Source organism: Idiotropiscis lumnitzeri, chromosome 18 (genome assembly GCF_059441095.1).
Source record: "Idiotropiscis lumnitzeri isolate Australia: NSW breed Sydney's pygmy pipehorse chromosome 18, RoL_Ilum_1.0, whole genome shotgun sequence".
Classification (NCBI taxonomy): domain Eukaryota; kingdom Metazoa; phylum Chordata; class Actinopteri; order Syngnathiformes; family Syngnathidae; genus Idiotropiscis; species Idiotropiscis lumnitzeri.
The window spans coordinates 7,263,783-7,283,091 of NC_142408.1; the positions used below are offsets into that span (position 1 = coordinate 7,263,783).

General features: G+C 44.5%; 2 protein-coding genes across 4 annotated transcripts; both read left to right on the forward strand.

Annotated features, from left to right (window-relative positions):
- The first annotated feature begins 440 nt into the window (after window positions 1-440).
- Window positions 441-15,544, forward strand: coro1cb (coronin, actin binding protein, 1Cb). 3 transcript variants are annotated; one of them, XM_088281220.1, is made up of 13 exons: window positions 4,752-5,088; window positions 7,222-7,421; window positions 7,747-7,869; window positions 8,190-8,319; window positions 8,738-8,919; window positions 9,518-9,637; window positions 10,024-10,128; window positions 10,205-10,350; window positions 10,531-10,588; window positions 10,869-11,123; window positions 11,526-11,644; window positions 12,827-13,055; window positions 13,685-15,544. In XM_088281220.1, exons 2-13 carry the CDS (start codon window positions 7,224-7,226, stop codon window positions 15,209-15,211), a joined length of 3,192 nt encoding a protein of 1,063 aa, XP_088137346.1. In that variant the 5' UTR covers window positions 4,752-5,088; window positions 7,222-7,223; the 3' UTR covers window positions 15,212-15,544. The 3 variants fall into 3 exon arrangements, with proteins under 3 accessions (XP_088137348.1, XP_088137346.1, XP_088137347.1); XM_088281222.1 differs by lacking the exons at window positions 4,752-5,088; window positions 12,827-13,055; window positions 13,685-15,544 and adding exons at window positions 441-522; window positions 2,456-4,367 and having other exon boundaries at window positions 11,526-12,459; XM_088281221.1 differs by lacking the exons at window positions 12,827-13,055; window positions 13,685-15,544 and having other exon boundaries at window positions 11,526-12,452.
- A 1,429-nt stretch (window positions 15,545-16,973) lies between these two features.
- On the forward strand, window positions 16,974-19,287 carry tmem119b (transmembrane protein 119b). The gene is made up of 2 exons (XM_088282152.1): window positions 16,974-17,099; window positions 18,609-19,287. Exon 2 carries the CDS (start codon window positions 18,622-18,624, stop codon window positions 19,285-19,287), a length of 666 nt encoding a protein of 221 aa, XP_088138278.1. The 5' UTR covers window positions 16,974-17,099; window positions 18,609-18,621.
- The last annotated feature ends 22 nt before the right edge of the window (window positions 19,288-19,309 follow it).

Below are 19,309 nucleotides of genomic sequence, written 5' to 3' on the forward strand. Positions count from 1 at the left end.
TGTCTCAGTGTTCCTTTGGGAATAGGAGAGTAAGAAAGTGTGTGTGTTTGTTAGAGTGAGAAAGTGGGTGAGAGTGTTTTTTGTTACTTCTAATAGTGTTTGAGAGTGACTGTAAATGAGACAACGTTACAAGATAAAAACACAGAAAAAAGGCCAAGGGAAAATTTAAAGCTAGAAGATTAGCATTAGCATAGCAATTAGCATATTTTAGCTAAGGGGCTACAAACAAGAATGATGGTAAACGCAACCCTACCAACCTGCTGTTGTTTTTCCTGAGTGCTGTGTGTTGCTGATCGTGAACTGCACCTTTGCTTTTTTTATTGAATTTATTTATTTTTTTTATTTTGATGCAGTATTTGGTTTATTATGAAAATGAAAGCATTGAAAGTGTGTCCGAAAAAAAAAAAATAACTGTTGCATCTCTCGTGTGCCTCTCCCTAGAGACTCTAATTAAGTTATTCATTTTAAGACGCTTGCAGGAAAACAGCCAGGAAGAGCGGCGCAGATTGTTTTCAGCAATTTGTAAGTATTCTCTCATTCCCATTGCTTATATTAGGCATTTTTGTACCTAATATTTACATTTCAGGTTACATGTTATGTTTGTACTTTTTATTCACGTCTTTCTACTGAATTCATCTGATGATCTTAACACGTTTCATTGAAGACAGTAGAAACAGAAAATCCCCAAAGTTTACCGTGCATGGCACAACAATTTTATGTATGAGAAACGGTGAAAAAGACATGTTAAAACGACAACAACTATCTGTTTCCCTTCTGAAATTGTATCCATTTTATACATCTGAATGACATTTCTGCCCCGCTTATGCTACCTCAATACATATACACAATGTTTGTCATTTTTATCTTTGATTTCTCACCTTCATCTTTTATGTACAGCACAGCAAGCAGTAGATTGTCTCATAGATCTTCCATAAAGACGCAAAGCAGGGTAATAGGTTGTGCGCTCCAGGTCACGAGTCTCAGATAAAACGCTTTGCCAGCTGATGAGCGAGGGAAAACAAAGCAGGCTGGGGGTGTGTGCTTGTGACAAACACAATATAAGGGACCAATCCCTTCGCATATTTATTGTTCCATGCACCTTTAATGAAGCAAATATGGAATGCTTGACTGTCGTTTAGGTTTACCGTGCATGTTTTTATTGTCTTCATTTGTGTTGTTTGTTTGTGACCAGTCGGACGGGTTACGTGATATTTGTGGGGAACACATTAGATCCAGATCAGATTTTAATCCAGATTAAAAGAAAAGGCCTGTTTCTGATCTGAAGACACTCGATTCACTTCTGGGTTTTTTATTTCAGTGATGACTGCGAAGGTTCGCTCGTTGTTGTTTCGCCACCTTACATTTCAAAATCCAACCTGTTGTTTTGCGTATGTAGCACTTTGTTCCAAGCCTAAAAATAACCATTACAGTCCTCGGCATGGCACTTTGAAGTTAGCTGATCTTTGTCCCCACCGTCTTCAATAATCCCTCCTATCCTTCAACATCCATCATCCGCTAAACCCCAAACAAACGATTGAGGGCAAGCGTCAAGCCACCTGTGACTACAGCCATGAATCCTGGGTGACCTTTTTTATGAGACGGCGTAACCAAAACAATCGTCGCAACAAGCAAAGGCCGCCGTCCAAAGCACCACAGGTGGCAAAATGTACCCTCGCTCTGTATGCAAGTAGAAGTACAAACACTTGAGTGTGTGTTCCTGTTTTTTTTCCCACCTTAAAAAGACCACAAGATCTCAATTAATCAGTCAGAATACATCTCAGCTGTGGCTGACTTTGCCGATTTTACTTTTCCTTCTTCATGATGTGATGTAATCCAACGAGGTTAAAAAACAGTGATGGGGCTATTTTGACAAAGTAAGGAGTATAAAGTAGATATATCAAATGTGTTCAAATCCAGGGAGTAGAAGTAAAAATGAGACAGAAAAATAAATTCTCCAGAAAAGTACAAACACAGAAAAAACAGCTTACAGTACAGTAACAAAGTATTAAGTACTTTTTACTTCCCCCCCCCCCACTGCATGCTACTTCACATCACAATGTGATGTCTTTGACGGGACATCAGAACCACTCCAAAAGTTCTGATGCCACTCAAAAGTGCTTTTCCAATAAATCGGACTGCCCCTAAATTTCAAAACGACCGTGTCAACTGGCTCTTATCTCACGTGTCGGGTTGCCTTTATTGGCCTCCTGACTCACTGGCTGCATGCGAGCTTCCTAATTATAGCCGGTAACACATTCCTGACATGCAGAATGGCAGAAGATAGATAGGAAGGCCTTTGGGAGGGTGTGAGGAATACTCCAAAATAGAGGATAGGGGATTCAGGACGGTTTAAAGATAGATGTTGACGCCTGTTATGTGATGTCACCCTTGTTTGGCTGCTATTAATACATCTGCCGGCTGTGTCTTGACTGGCGTGTTTCTGATTGTTATACAGGACCGAAACATGGGTCAGAAGGTGGACAAGATGCAAGACAAGGACGAGGAGTCGCCCGATGGCTGGGAGAAAAACGGAGAGACAAGAGGCCAGGAGGGTGGCGCGTCCGCCAAAGGAGGTTCCCCCCGGTCGGAGCAGACAGAGAAGCATATGGAACCCCAAATTGAACAGCCAATCAGGCATCTCGGCCTGAGGAATGGATCTGTGGCTACAACAGAAGAGGCGGTGGGTGGAGAGAGGGAGGGTTGGCGCGACACTGGTACAACTGAGGACTCAAAATGTGGTCTGAACTTCAGGGAGACCAGACCAACTTTGGAACCTGAAAAGAGGGTCGTCGCCTGTAACAGGTCAACAGCTATGGAGGACCGTGGAAATGGATCGGACAGCAGAGATACATGCAAACTACCAAACGAGGAGAACTTTGTGGTTCTGGAACAGGATGACACTTGTGTATTGCCTGCTGGGGTAAGTGCCCTCCCCTTTAGCCAGGACACAAAAACAGAAGATTGTCAATCAGTCGTCAGGAATAGAGTCGAGGTAGACGCCACAAAACTATCCATGAGTTGCTTGCCAGAGAGGAGTTTGAGTCATCATTTGGTGGACATTACAGAGGGCCAACTGAGTCATACCAAGACGACTGGTAGAGGAAACATGCTGCATGTGGGCACAACAAGGCACAATGAGGCGGCAATAATGACAAAGTCAGACGGCGATAGAGTTCAGGAAGTAGACCGGTGGAGTTGTGACGCCTCCTCTGAAAATTTGGGCAATCCAGGGTTGGTACAAAAAACCCAATGGGAAGTTGCTGGGACAGGTCAAGACAGGTTTGCCAGCACAGCCTCAAAAAGACTGAAAGCAGTCACAAGAGAGGCAGACCGACCCTTCTCCACAGAGTCTACCAGCAAAACACCGTCTCTGGAACAGTGCGATTCCATTCATTGTAGCCCCGAAGGCTGTGAAGGTATGTCACATTTTGCACATCTAACAAAGGAGACCGATCCCCTTCGTTTTTCTGCGGTGGTCACTCCGCCACCTTTAACTCAGCTCATGCCTGAGAAAGAATTGCCAAGTGTACAGATGTTACCGGATGTCACACTGGAGGAGAAGCCAAAAGCCAAAGGTCCACCTCCACCAGTTCCCAAAAAACCCCAAAACTCATTAATAAAGCTCAAAATGGCTCAGTTGATGTCCAGTGAAAGACGAGTCAAAGATCACCACCATTCTGAAGAGCGGGCCAAGAGGAGACACACTGTTGATGTTCATAAATCCTTCCTAAGGAGCGGCTCGACCAATCAGGACATGTGCTCGTTGTGGGATGAGAAGAGCGCCCATGGCGTTCAGTCCAATAGACGTCGTCTTTCAATGGAAGTCAGACCTTGGAAACATTTGCCGCTGGACTGCATGGACAACGACTATAGAGGATTGATCGACTTTGACTACTGCGCCCGAGTAGCGCAGTTGTCTCCGGACGAGGATCCCGTAGACTTGGACATGTTGCAGAGGAGAGTATTTCTGGAGAGACGGAATCGGTATAAAAAAGTGTCGCCACCACCACCACCGGCGCCGCCTGTTGTGAAAACGCTCAAAAATCCGTTTGTGTCCGAGGTCGAGTTAGACCACGAAACCCAGCCACCTTTGGGACAAGCGCTCTTCCCTGAAAGGGCAAACCGACTTGATAATGTGACTGACTGTAAACCAGACATCGAAGATAATGACGATTCCTACAAGCCAGTGTCTGAACTGGTCAAGCAAACCATAAAGAGAAGTCAGGTTAGACCAGACTGGGCCAAAACCCAAGCGAGGATGACGGAGCAGAACCTGAGCGTCAGGGTGTCCCAAATGAAGAATGCCTTTGATTTCCCAAAGAAATCCAAGGAGAGGCCGCAAGAAAGCCAACCATCTCCAAAGAAAGGTAAGTTGGGATGTTCTCCTACGGGTTTTGTCACCTACAATGTTTTCTAAACCTGACAGGCAACTAATCCATGGTGCAGCTGGGATAGGCTCTAGTTGCCTGTGACCCAAATGACAATTAGTGCTATAGAAAAAGGATGGATGGAGGTTGTGTGCCTTGTATTTTACAATGACAGCGTTACATAAAGAAGTACTCTTTTAAACTTATCTGAAAACCTCAGATTTACAAATGTCGTGTGTGTTAATAATATCGCAATGAACATCTCTACATATGTCCGTCATCCACCTATCTAGTTCCCTTACACGCCACCAGCCTCTTCCCCCTTTGGCTTCCCCCCTCCACTCCCCTCCCGTCTCCATTCACACATTCGTGGCATCCAGCGCCTCCGTGTGCGCATGTGCAGCAGCCCATCGCCAAAGCCCATTGAATGTAATAACGGTGCTTTTAGGGGAGAAGGACAACCGACACTTTCATGCGGGTGATGAGAGCAAAGGGGATGCGAAAATCTACAGCCGGCATCCTGACACTCGGACAACCATAAAACGAGGAAGCGGGGGGAGTTTAAGGACATATATCTGGCGTTTTGTGTGTGCGTGTGCGTGTGTGTGGAGACAAGGGATACTGGAGGAACGTCCTGCAGGATAAGGGCGCGCCTAAAAACTCCACACATTCATGAGTCGTGATTGACTGTCCTCGGGAAAGAATTGCTTCGATTTTGGAGGTAAGAAGAGGAACGATTTACGCTTTTTACTTAGCTTTGGACCTTTTCTGGAGGGGTGGGGGTTGGGGGCGTTTTTCATGTTGGTCGAGGGGCTCCGCAGCATCCGTTAGCTTGTGGGCTGGGCTGGGTGGAAATATCTGCACTTGCGTCAGCTGGCGGCGGTCCACCGCGGCTAGCAGCTAGGCGGCTAGGCTAAGCTAAGCTAAGCGTGGCAAGCCCGCCAGATGCACGCTGTGGTCGACAGAGGCCGACAGAAAACGTCGCACGTTTGATTTTGTAGTCGACACACCGAAATGTGACACCGTTACCTTGTCAGTTATGTTTAACACAAATAAGCATTGGCCGTGAAATGGCTATTCCGTGCGACATTGCTGTTCCGAAATGAACCAGCTCGCAGAGCAGCTGCCGGCCGGTCGGGCGGTGAAAAGCGGCTCGCCGCTGAGCTGCCAGACACGCCGCCTACCGTCCGATTTTAGAGTTTTATTTCATCTTAATAACATTAGAAATCTGATAAACGTGGTAAAGGACGACAAACTGTTTTGGGAAAGCATCTCAATCTTATTCCTCAACATCCACCCGACCCGACCCTTTCCAATCGCATATACCAGACTGTTAGCTTGGGCGGCTAACCTGTTATCTATTAAACCCGTCCCTTGTGATTTAAACGGATTCAAATAGGTTTTAAACGAACATAGACACTTTTCGGGTCCGTAAGATATAAGTAAATCGATTATACTGACGAACACGAGTCTCGGTTCAGCGGTAGCTAACGTTAGCAGCTAGCCACACCGCCATTGTTTTAGTTAGCCCAGTGCAGATGTTGCCCCCATTGCTTTACATCTGTCGCTATTGAAAAGAACAAAATAAAAAGACAGAAAGAACAATCTACAGTAGAATAAAGTCAAACTTGGGGAATTAAAATATATAGTGTAATTGAGCCCATGTGTCAAAAAGAAGCATACTAGTGTTATTAATATTGGCAGAATACAATGTAGAAATAAATTACTACACGCACACAAACACGCTTAAACACACTACCCCGTCCTACCCTGTCCAGTCCTGTTCTGCCCTGTCTCATCTTATCCTGTCCTGTTCTCGCCATTGCATGCTTTTTTTCCACAAGTAGCATTGCTTGGCTGGCTCACTAACCCTACCCTATTGTGATTACTTTCATTTCTTTGATTTTTCTGTGTAACCGTAATCAGATACAATTAGCCATGTTATAACGTTTTTTCCGTCTAAGATGTGCTAAAATAAGATGACAGAATATTGAGAAACTTTGGACACTGTCATAAACAACTGTGATCTCAACTCTGTGCAGCCACAGACATAAAAGACTGTCCCATTATGACCTGGGAGTGTTGACAGCTTGTCTTACTTTAGCTAAACCAGTAATGACTTTGGCTAAAATTAGATTAAAGGACAGATAGAGGTTAGCATGGTGGGAGTTTGCTGTCATTCTGGTAAAGAATCCAAGATTTCTGACATTTCCATTTAATACCACAGAAACAATCGACCAATATCCAGTGTAGTCTTTGTACAGTATAAATTAATATAAGACTGTCCCTGAACACAAATATACATTACAGATTGAAATTTTTGATATTTGTACTCTGCATGCAATATGTAATGTGATCGCTAACACTGCTCAGCCTGAAAGCTTACCTTCAACCAAGTGCTGATTTGTGAAATCCACAACTTCCCTTTGTTGTTTTCCTTGGCAAACGTTCAGTGTCCCAAATTAATGCAGGTAAATGATGAAATGAGACTTTGTCTCTCCCGCCTGTATTGTTGAAGCCAAAGAATGAAAATGAATTCACCATTATTTGATATTTGCTAGTAATAACATTTTTTTTATTCAAACACACAATAACTCCTGGAACAAAACATCCCATCCACTTTTGACATGGCGGCCACGACAATGTCCATAGGTTGGCCACTTGCTTTAGCATCTTACTTGCATTTTTCTGTATTTGGCTGTCATTGGAAAAAGTTAGGGGATCCCTACTTTCAATAATTGGCATTGTACAGTATAATCTATAAAAAAAAAACAACAAGCACAATGTGTATGCATGCTGTCCATGTGGCGTGTTGTGTCCACTGACACTTGGTCCATTCGTGCCTCCCTCGCAGACATGTTGCGGCGAGTTGTGCGACAGAGCAAGTTCCGCCACGTCTTTGGCCAGGCGCTGAGGAACGACCAATGCTACGACGACATCCGCGTCTCCCGGGTCACATGGGACAGCTCCTTCTGCGCCGTCAACCCTAAGTTCGTCGCCATCATCATTGAGGCCAGCGGGGGCGGAGCTTTCTTGGTCCTGCCTTTGCAGAAGGTCAGCATCCCCCGGAAAAATAAAAACCCAACCCGAGTCTTGCGCCAATCCTTGCCCCAATCCTATCATATCACGGGTTGATAACTTTTAGAACACGTGCCGAATCGATGCCAGAGCCCCCAAAAATGCAGATAATCAATGTTTCAGTTACATCTATGAACATGTGTAACTTTCAATTGTTGGACTTAATGAGCCGTGGCATTGCCATAAACTGAGGCAGCCTCATTGTTCACATCGGAATAACAATCATCTGATTACCGTATAAATATATCATATATCATTGAATTGAAGGCTAACATTGGGTGGTTGCTGTTGTTTCTCGTAGACGGGCCGCATCGACAAGGTGTACCCGACGGTGTGTGGTCACACGGGTCCCGTGCTGGACATTGACTGGTGTCCTCATAATGACCTCGTCATAGCCAGCGGCTCGGAGGACTGCACGGTTATGGTAAGAACGCCCTTTTTTGTCTCTGCTCCGTCTCATGAGCTATGCAACGAACGTTGCCTTTATGGGTTAATAATTTAGGAGAACTATTGATAGGGTGTTAAAATAATATTTGTAATTAATGAGCAATTTTTATGAATAAAGCTGGAGGGTCGAGGCCAGAATGGTAACATCTGAAATATACGCTGAATGAGAAAGAAACAGGCACATTTTTTGTTTTGTGATTTTCTTACATTTAAGTTTCATACCATGTTTTCCGATACGCACCTTGTTGCACTTTTTCCACATCAAGCTTTTCGTTGCTGTTTTTTTGCACATTCCAGGTTTGGCAGATCCCAGAGAACGGCTTGGAGTCGCCCCTCTCTGAGGCCGTGGTAGTTCTGGAGGGTCACTCCAAGAGGGTGGGCATCGTGTCTTGGCATCCCACCGCTCGCAACGTTCTCCTCAGTGCTGGTACACTTTTGATTTTGCTTTTGCTTAGTCTCGTAATGCTAGCTTTGCACATCTAAGCTCTAAAGCCCAAAATAAACTCGGCACTTTTATTAAGTCCAGTGTGGTAAACATGGAGCCAATCTTAATTGACTTTTGAAATGTCAGAGACTCCGCATGTGAAAAAAAAGTCTTTCCAAAGCTCTTATTGTGGATTTTTTCCAAGCAAATTGGGTAAGACATATCAATAAGAGTTTATGATTGTCAATATTAAAGAGATTTACTAATTATGATTGTCAGTCCTGACAGTTTCCGGAATAGATCAGGATGAAAATTTTTTCTTCGGGATTATCTCCGATCACATACGACTTCCGGCTTTGATCGGAAGGGACTAGATGCTGAAATTCTTTCTGATTAACGGTCTTTGCATCCCCCACTTTAGGCTGTGACAACCAGGTGATCATCTGGAACGTGGGCACGGGCGAGGCGATGATCAGCCTGGATGACATGCATCCCGACGTGATCTTTAGTGTCAGTTGGAGCCGCAACGGCAGCCTCTTGTGCACCGCCTGCAAGGACAAAAAGGTCCGTGTGGTGGACCCCCGCAAAAAGAAGATCGTGGCGGTGAGTGGAATGACAATAACACTGCGGGCCGTGCTTTGAAAACATTAAACGATTCATCGAGAGTAGATTATAGCTTTGCAGCTTTTTTTTATCTTGAGTGCCTAAATGAAGCCCCTCCCCTTACATCAACATAGGGTACCAAGATGCCACAAGATGGCGACAAAGCTCAACTTTCCTGTTACGCAACTGTATGGAATCATTTTCGAGTCCCTTTTCCGTCGAATTATTGACTTAGTGGATGGTTTTGCTAGACTGCAATGTCAACCTTCCGCCAATAGAGAATGTTAATAGACTGCGATGAAGAGTTAGAAAATTAATTTAGGCAGGAATCTTGGGTGCATCTAATTTGAATGCCCAGGCCCCCTAATGTCACAAAGGTGCAACTGAAAAAAAATCAGAGGTTTCACTTTATGCAACCTGCAGATGGAGAATGGAAACAAGTCTCTTTACTTGATTGAACTCTCAACACGGCTGGCTACTCACGTGGAGTTGCTTCTCTATGTCATGCAGCAAGCAGCACAACGAGACAGACACATGGTGAGATAGTGAAGGCGCCCAAGTGTGACGAGTGTCTTTTTTTTTGTTTGTTTGTCTTCAGGAGAAGGACAAAGCCCACGAGGGAGCTCGGCCAATGCGAGCAATCTTCCTAGCAGATGGAAAGATCTTCACGACCGGATTCAGCCGCATGAGCGAGCGCCAGCTAGCGCTATGGAAAACCGTATGTCACACTTCCTGGAATCTCACTCAGTCATTTTATGCAGCTCAACTGGGGATGCGCCGTAGTGCAACATGGAGCCTGCTCGGTAACGGACTAATTGTTGGTTCCCTTCTGTTAGAGCGGGTGGGCAAAATCTGGTCTGTGGGCCACATATTAATCCGGCCCACCCTGCATTGACATCAAACGTCTTTCATTATTATGATACATATATAATACATAAATTATGCAAATGTATATTTTAAAATAACATTTTAATATAATATAATTTTAATATAATTATACATACATATATACATTACACATGCCATTCATTTGAAAGCACGATTGTGGCAAAGTAAAATCTTTCTCAGCATGGCAAGCTGAGACTTCCAAATTGTGCCCAGCAGGACAACATGGAGGAGCCCATTTGTGTTCAAGAGATGGATTCCAGCAACGGTGTCCTGCTCCCCTTCTTTGACCCCGACACCAACGTAGTCTACCTGTGTGGAAAGGTGAGCTGAGCGTTGGCTTGTCTTCTGTCTGCTGCCCTCCCTCATGGCTCATGGTCCGGGTGCGGCCCTTCCTCAGGGTGACAGCAGCATTCGGTACTTTGAGATCACGGACGAGGCTCCGTACGTCCACTACCTCAACACCTTTTCCACCAAGGAGCCACAGAGGGGCATGGGGTACATGCCCAAACGCGGACTCGACGTCAACAAATGTGAAATTGCCAGGTATGGACGCCTCGAGAGGTATTTTTACCATCTACAGCGGGTGGCAGAGGGATCGGGCCTCACTGCCAAGAGTGGAAGTCTGTGTTTAATTGACCCGCTTAATAACTACTTTGGCGGGGAAAAAAATAGATGTGATATAATTGGGGTTGACTGGATTCATGACAAATTTCCTCTTTTCAGGTTCTACAAATTGCAGGAGAGAAAATGTGAGCCAATCATCATGACTGTTCCCCGAAAGGTGAGGGAAAATGAAGTACAAATGTTGTTTTGTCAAGTTTTTTTTTTTTTTTTTTTTTTTAACAAAAATATTGAATCGTTCTATTTTGGAGTCAATCCATTTTCACAGTAACATTAAATAACAAAGTATTCGCCCCAACCCAAAAAAATTAAGTGAAACTTAAAAAGATGTGGAAACTGAATATGCCACTGTACTAAAATTAAAATGACAGTTGCTGCTGTCATCATTCCTATTCCTTTTGTGACTTACATTTCGAAACGTGCCGCCTTCTTCCTGTCAGTCGGACCTTTTCCAGGACGACCTGTACCCAGACACGGCGGGGCCCGACCCCGCCCTGGAGGCAGAGGAGTGGTTCGCCGGCAAGAACGGCGGCCCGATCCTAATTTCTCTCAAGGACGGCTACGTGCCCACCAAGAGTCGAGACCTCAAAGTGGTCAAAGTCAACATCTTGGAGGGCAAAGCTGCCGCCAAGGCCGAAAACGCCTCCAACGTCCAGAAGAATCTTACGTCTCATGCTCCCGTGCAGCCGGCAACAGTGAGTCAACGTTTATTTTCAAACGAGTGGCCCTGGGCGCAGGCAAAAGTTGAAAGAGTAGAGTAGAAAGTTAGAACCACCCTGTAGCTCCGCCCCTGGGCCCTGCCAATCCCAAAATCGCATAAACTAGGAAGTACCGCTGCACCGCTGGTTAACTAGCAAAAAGCTGCTGTTGTGTGTTAAAGCTCTCAAAGAAGGAACAGTCCTGGTTGTAACCCCGTTCTCTTGCAGTCTGCAACAGTCGATGATCAGTTTTTATTTTCTTAATTTTGCTGACATGGGGAATCTGGCTACCATAATTAGTGTGGTTGGAACAAATTGCAAAAGTTGCGAATCAGCGCATATTTGGCAAAAGCGTCGCCAGTTTCAAAGCCCTTGTCATTTTGCCAATGTTTTTTCCAGCAAAAGATGGAAGATAAACTGGACGAGGTTCTCCGAGAGTTCAAGTCTCTGCGAGACCGCGTCATCCTCCAGGACCGGCGTATCGCCAGACTGGAAGAGCAGGTCGCCAAGGTTGCCATGTAAGTCCCGCCCCCCAAGTTGAAAAAGGCCCCTCTCTCCTCCGCGCTGGGCCCAATTTGGCGCCGCCAGGCCAACATTCCAAGATGAACTTTTTTCTCCTTTCCCTCACGTTTCCACTTTTTTTTTCTCTCCCCACAATTAGACTCGTAGATGGAAAGGATGCTGTCTTACCATATTCTTTTCTTTTCTTTTTTTTTAAGTCATGTGACGTTTGTGTTCTCAAGTGTAGCATCGATATTTCTTGTCATCTTCTGTGTTGCCAAATATGACGTTACGAGTTATTCGTGTGCAGTTTCATGCACATTTTTTGGGGCATTTTCTGTCCTGTTGTACGTACATTCCATTTTTTTTTTTTTTTTTTTGGGGGAAGTATTTTTTTTTCTCTCCCTCTGCCCCCCAATCCAACTTTCGGCCACCTTTTTTGTCCATCGATGAATGTGGAAAAACTCCTTGAAATGTGTAAAAAATATAACATCTGGGGGGGTTTCACCAAGTGGGCGGCGGGCTTGCATATCTGGTGTAAAATGTCGTGCAAATTGTAGTGGTGCCTCTTGTCAGTGTGGAGGGTTTTTCAAGTATAAACAAATTAAAAAAAAAAAAAAAAAAAAAACGCCGCTCTGTCAAGTGAATTTTGGGTGTTGGCAAGAGGAACCACCAAACACCCAGCTTGTGTTTCACTCCAACATCGCTGATGAAAAGTTCTGTGCACATAATAAAGATTTTACACTCAAAAACTGATATTAAAGCTTGTGGGGGTTTTCCTGAAAAGCTTCTCTCTATGCACACACACACACACACTACCAAAATGTGCATTTTGGTTGTTTTGCAAAGCGAACTAAATTTGAATAATTATTTTCAATGTTCCTTTCTATTTTTTAATAAAAGAATTATGGCTGTCTTGCGTTATGGTGTGAATGATTATTTTAAAACCAGACATTTTTTTTTTTTAAATAACAAATGTTGTTATTGGTAAACAGTAGCCTTTGATTATTTGGTTGAATTTGTGTTTTTTTTTCTCTCTTTTAAATATATATTGTTCGACAAAACTGAATTTCTTATTTTAAATCTATATATCTAAATTCAAGTTGCTCAAGTGTGCCCCGACATCTTCAATAAGAGCCGTTGTGTGCGTCGACTTTGAGGCCGCAGTGCGGTTTTGCATGTCACATTTGTATTTGCAGAACTGACTGCTTCTTTGCGCAACAAGTCACATTTGAAGCTGACTTCCTCCTTGCAAACTGGAGCATCGGGTGGAAGTGCCTCGTGTATCTGAAAGCTTCGTTTCGTGAGTATGAACATTTCCTGTTTCTATTGCCCATGTGTCACAGCAGGCATGCGGCGAGTCATCTCCGTCGCTGCCATTTCACACACCGTCATGACTTGAACGCATCGTTTTGTTGGAGAGTCAAGGTAAGCTGCGTCTGATCCATTTGTGATAAATTTGTTGGCTGCTTTGGCGGTTTCACTACTACTACTCGTAACTGGCAGAGGCGGGAGTAAGTAAAAGCCCGTCTCAAGTCGCAACCTTTAATTTCCAAGAACGTCCCAAGTTACTGTTATAGAAATCAAGCAAGTCGAGTCGTGATGAGGGTTAGACAAGTTATAAGTCAACTCATACCGGTAAGTCTCTGGTTTCTTTAGGTCATTATTTGGGTGAAGCAAGCCAGAAGTGAAGTCTTACCATCTCCGAGTTTTTTTTTTTTACGGTCACAAACCAGTCTGGTATCGTCTATTACTCTCAGTGGAACGCATAACAGTTATTTTCATGTTTGGGCAACTATAAGTGAGCTAAACTTTGAAGCTAGCTCAACTAAATTTGAAAGTATTCCAAATGTAAAATCCATGATTACAATTAAATTAGCAATCATGTGATCTAGAATTTGGGTGATATCTTTTTCAGTTTGTCACACAGTCTCCCACTGTGAAAAAAAATGTTGCAAAAAGCATGTTGGTGAAATAATATTTCATCACAACACACAAAAAAAACTTCATGTGTCATGCGGCTTTAGAACCAATCAGTACTTTTGTTTTTCTTTCAGATGACTGGTCTCAGCGTGGACTGGTTCTTGCTATGGGGGCTGTCTGGCTGGCTTTTTATTTTGGTCTCTGGTGGTTTGGTAGTCCCCACCTTTGAAGACTTTCCTGAAAATAGTCAAGGTGTAACAAGTGCATCTCACGATTGGTTTCAGGTCTCAGAAACTAAAGCCACCGAGCGTTTGCAGTCTTCTGGATCTTCCCCTGGCTTGGCCACAAGAATGGATTCTAGTCCATTTCCAATCCAGAAGCACAGTAGTACTCCAGATTTTGGAGTTGGAAGTACGTCTTCTGCTGAGGCTCCTGAACCCTCAAAGGCCAGCATCCAGTCTAATGTAGTTCAAAGTCAAAAGACACCTGGAAAGACGTCTTCTACTGGTAACTCGGATCTTTCCATTCTGACTTCCACACGAGACCCTCTGGAATCACCAAGAACAGGTACCATCCCTGAGTCAAAAGAAAATTCAACTCCAATCCTCATACAAAACCGCAGCCCTTATTCAGCATTTGGGACAACTGGTAGACCAGCTCCTCCTGGTTCTTTGAAAACGATCGATGTTTCTGCCACAAGAAGGGCAATATCCTCAACAGAGCCTCTTAAACCGTCAAGCTCCAGCTCTGACGCTACTCCAGTCCCGATCCATGACTACAAACTTCCTTCAGGTTTTGGGACAACCGCAAAGACATCTTTGACTGGTAATGCCAGTCCTACATCAGAATCTCCCAAACCACCAAGGACCAGTATCCAGTCTACTCTATTCTCAATCCAAAGTTACAAAACCCACACAATGACACCTTTGACCAGGAACTCCAATCTTTCTAGTCTTATCTCCACACCACAACCTCCTGAACCAGCAAAATCCAACAATACCACAGAATCAACTTCCCTCCCAATCCAAAGTCACAGTAGTCCTTCTGGTTTTGGGGCAACCAAAGGGACCACTTTGACTGTGAACACTGATCTTACCAAACCAATCTCCACACTAGAACCCCCTGAACTGTCAAGTTCTCTTCAAGTAACAAGCCAAAGCAGTCCTCCAGCTTTTGGAACAACAATAAGGACAGACGCTGATCTCACATCACAACATTTTTCTGTTACGAGAAGCCCGAGCGCCACCTCATCAGCTCCCACCACAAGAACCTCTTCGACCGCTCGGATTCCGGCACCTTGCGCCACCCCAAAGACTCCCCCCATCTATGAGAACCAGTCATGCTCCCCCCGTGGCGTGGTCAAGCCCTGCCTGGTGGCCATCACCTGCTTGGCCGCCCTAGCCACAATCTTTATGGTGACCACCATCGTCCTCTGCGCCAAACTCTCAACCAGGAAGTACAAGCTGAGGAAGTCCCAGAACCAGACGGAGATGACGTTTATGTCGACACTTCTGCCCGAGAGGAATTACGCAGGCATAAGAGAGCACAGTCCGATCTCCAACGGAGTCCTGGTGATCCACGGCGCCGGGGACAGCGACGAGGACATCAGCGACAACCTCACCCTAAGCAGCTTCCTTCCGGAAAGTGACAGGTGTGTTTAGGAAGGACTACTTTTTTCTGGATGGTGACTGACTTGGTGAATCTTCTGTCTCGTTCACTGCCAACCCTCCCAGTTACAAGGCACATTTGGCTTTTGTGGAAGTGGGTTGATGTTATATATCTCGACCCAGAGACAAAGATCTTTGTAGGTCAGAGGAGAACTCAATTTAGCCTGGGTTGTTAGTGGAAGTGTTTTCGCTCTGTATACATTATAAAATACATTCAAGTTGTTAAGGTCACAAAACATGAAAAGGTTTTTACTTTTTTTCCAAGCACTGTATTTGCACAGTCCCCCGCCCCATTCCCCATACATGTAATTTCTTAGCTTTTTATTTGCAATAAATTTGCAAAAAAAAAAAAAGACTTTTTTTTTTTCCACATTGTCATTATTGTGTATTTGAATTCTATTTTAGAATTCTGAGGGGGAAATTTATTTGAAGTTTTGACTTCTCAAGGGTTCGTGAGTTATAATGGTAGTTTCATCAGCACATCTGTTGCATTTCCCATTGTTCGTTAGCATTAAGCTGGCAGACTTTTGTTAGCCAGCAATTGTGTGTTTTGTGATTAGTTTGATGGGAAATAAGTAAATTGGGTCCCTCCTGAGTACCACTGTAGAAGGTTTAGTTTACTCGTGGTGCCTTCGGATCAGTGCAGCCTTAGAGTGAAATGTCCAGTAGGAGGAATTAAAGCTCTCAAAATCTATTTGTTAATAGTCACAATAAAAGTGAGTTCCGTTTTGTGCTCACACTCATCACACATTCACTGCAGCACTATACTTTCGGTCCCACCAAAAGAAAACACCGGCAAAAACGCTCATGGGTGGTGGAATGTTCATGTGCGGCCAACACTGGAGGTGTCCACCGACAGAATCCAGATGACTAGTCATCAGCATCTCGCTGATGACCATATAAAGTGCCAAATGTGCGACTGAAGCAGCTGGAAAAAAGAAAATCAGTCTGCATTGTTTCCAATCGCCTGCGCTCCCCCCATTGCACTTTTCTCCCCAACCCCCATTCTGGAGGCTGGCCACACAGGAAACATTAACCTCGTCCTGCATTCGCTGCCGCCACTGCGTGACCTAACCTGCATTCATTCATTTGGGGGGGGGGGGGGGGGGCGCATGCAGAGAAGGATAATTTGAGGGTTTTACTCAAACACAACGGTTAAACTGACACACAGTATGTTCAATGTCCAAAGCTTCGGAAAGTGAGTGCATATTAGCAACATATTAGAGTTAAAATGTCTACTTTCTTCGCACTAATATGTCCTAAGTGCCTCAAACAAGTCTAAGAACAATATTATGATTAATATTGCGTTGGAGGAGTAAGCATTAAACAGATGAATCCAGCTATTCTTATCCATCCCAGGGGGTTGCCATTTTGTCCTCCACTGCCCTCTGCTGTCAACTAAATTGACGTCAAAATGCCCTCAGGCTCACATTGCTAATATCATGGCACACCTGTTTTCTGAGTTTGGTTGACCGATGCTGACAAACTTAAGAATAAAACTAATTGCGCTCAAAGGAAATAATATATATATACTTGTACACAGGAGGCGCGACTCCTAAAAAACCCCCACCCTAACCCCATCCCAAGCCCACGACTCGCCCCTACCTCCACCTCAACAGCCCAACGTAAACTCCAGGCTAATAAGAACAATCTGTGTAGACCATACAGGGGGGGAGGAGTGTGAGGAGTAGTGATGAAGAAAGAAGGAGGGAGGAAAGAGAGGGAGGGAAATCCTCTCATGCCTTTCAACGGTACGCCTGTCTCAACTATTCCGCACTGGGAAAGTGCCCTTGTGGACCACTTTGACTTTTCTGTCCTTCATCGAAGCTCTTTACTTGCACGGACTCTTCCCCTTCTTCTTCTTTTAACTTGGTGGTGGCTGGTGAGTTTTTATTCCCCCATCCGTCATACAGCTCTGGAGATAAATTGAAAATAAATAGCTCCCTGAACGCAGAGCCAAAAGTTGGGAGACTTGCAACTCCTTCCAGTGATGCTTTCAAGGGAGCTTCCAGTGTGAGGACTTTGGAGCTTTTTAGTTCGTTTACAATAGAAACATGGAATAAGTGTTGCATGTTATTGTGAATTGAGCTCATTTCACAGCAAAAACAAAATGCTTTCCATTTCAATGTTTATGTGTCACACTGCAAATGTATGCGTGTGTGTGTCTGGGTAAGAAAAAAAAAAGTCAACTCAGCCCCCTTGGACAGATAAAGTTTCACTTGGACTGGCTTGAGTACAAACTGCGGAAATAAAAACTACGGGCAAAGACACCCAAAATAAGGTATAAATCGTCACATTTAATCAAAGTAGAGAAGTTAACCAAATTGTAATTACTTTTATTGTCCTGAGCCTCCTCGTCGCCACATTTTTTCCTCCACTAGCAGCTCTGTTTAACACTCCACAGACTACTACATAGTGCTCCAAATTCAACAGGAAGTCGTACATTTTTGTGCACCTTTTTGGCTGAATTAACTCATTGGCGTGTTCCAGATGGTCAGAAAAAAAAAGTGGAGGGTTAGGAAAGAGCCAGGCTCTGCTTCCAGCACTGATGTTACTTTATACGTTATATGTTAAAAACAGAAAACATGAAAAATCTTTCAATTCGGCCTCAAACAAGAGGAAAGTGTTCGTATTATTCAACAAGGCTTGCTAAAGGGGAAGTCAAGTTAAAAATTGCCCTTGCAATATAGTATGTTCTCCGCTTCCCCATCAGTCGAAACTTATTCTGATTCATTTTGAATTTGTGGAAATGACTTAAGAAGCAAAATCCAAACATTTTCATCCATCTCCAGAGCGGCCATTTTCCCACTTGTTGTGGACTGAAAATGACATCACAGCCTCGGGTATAGACCAATCAGGGCTTGCCTGTTTTCTGGGTTTAGCCATGTGTCATTGGCAAGCTGAACACTTCGGCACTATGATGTCATTTTCTGTCTACAGCAAGTGTCAAAATGGCTGACCCGGAGATGGATTTAAAAACTGGTGGCTTTTGCTGCTTAATTTATATTCCACAAACACAATATTAATCAAATGCTGTGTTTAGAATCATGGGGGTGCATATAACTTATTGATTGTGAAGGAAATTATTGACATGACTTCTCCTTTCAAGTAGAGTAAAAAAAAGAAAGCATTTGTACTTTGCTACTTCCTACCTTTTGCTTCGGTTTTGCTTCAAAGTGATCCTATTGGACGAGTAATCGTCGCTTTGAGGTGATGTCACGAAATAATTTCGACATCAGGGCTTTTCTGTCCCTGATGTCACCTTTGAAACGATTTAAAAATATATGCGGAGAAGCGGTTTAGATATTGGATGGATGGATGGATGAGTATGTCTAGAAATGGATATGTGTCATAAAGAAGTCCAAGATGTGACTTGAGTTATTGTCTCCAGATCCTGGAGTGCAATGAAATTGGTTTTGTACAACTTGGCCGAGGGCAGCGCCGACCTCGAGGAACCGGATGTCACGACCTCCAGTGCCCCCTTGGACCCCCAGTCCACGCCGCCAGACTTCCTGTCCCAGGTGGCAGACTTGCTGCAAAACCACATGGTCTTGTTCATGGTGGCGGCGTCACTGGTCCTGATTGCGCTCTTGGCCGTGTGCGGTGCCATCTTCCTGACCCGGAGGCGTAAATTCAACGCCTACTACCCGTCGTCGTATCCCGCCAAGATGTATGTGGACCAGCAGGACAAGAGCGGTGGGGCAAGGGGGTTTTGCGAAATTTCTGAGATTGAGACGACGACGGCAGCGAGCGATCGAGAAAGCCAACCGACGGATTCGCACAAGCAGCTCCAGGAAGACATCATGAGGGTGGCTAAGAGTCTGAGGACTCCAACCAAAATCCTTGAGGACGCCTCCAAGAATGACAACTTGGATGAGTCGCCGTCAAGTCCGCTTGAGGGGAAGGCAGATGAGCCGACTGAACCGTCACTTGTGGCCTCTCCGGCGGAGAAGCATGAAGATGAATGCCAGGAGTTACCGACAATCCGGACTCTTCGGCCTCCGTCTTTACATCTTCACAATGACTCAGCCACTCTGCAGCTCATCGCTGGAGAGAAAACAGCCTTCTAAAAAGGACTGCAAATACTTCAGA

Excerpts from the sequence above, each read along its gene's own strand:
- coro1cb (XM_088281222.1), top strand. The coding sequence starts at position 2,465 with ATGGGTCAGAAGGTGGACAAGATGCAAGACAAGGACGAGGAGTCGCCC. Across the intron at positions 9,638-10,023 it reads AGCTAGCGCTATGGAAAACC|GACAACATGGAGGAGCCCAT; the intron begins GTATGTCACACT and ends TGTGCCCAGCAG. Across the intron at positions 10,589-10,868 it reads TCATGACTGTTCCCCGAAAG|TCGGACCTTTTCCAGGACGA; the intron begins GTGAGGGAAAAT and ends TCTTCCTGTCAG.
- tmem119b (XM_088282152.1), top strand. The coding sequence starts at position 18,622 with ATGAAATTGGTTTTGTACAACTTGGCCGAGGGCAGCGCCGACCTCGAG.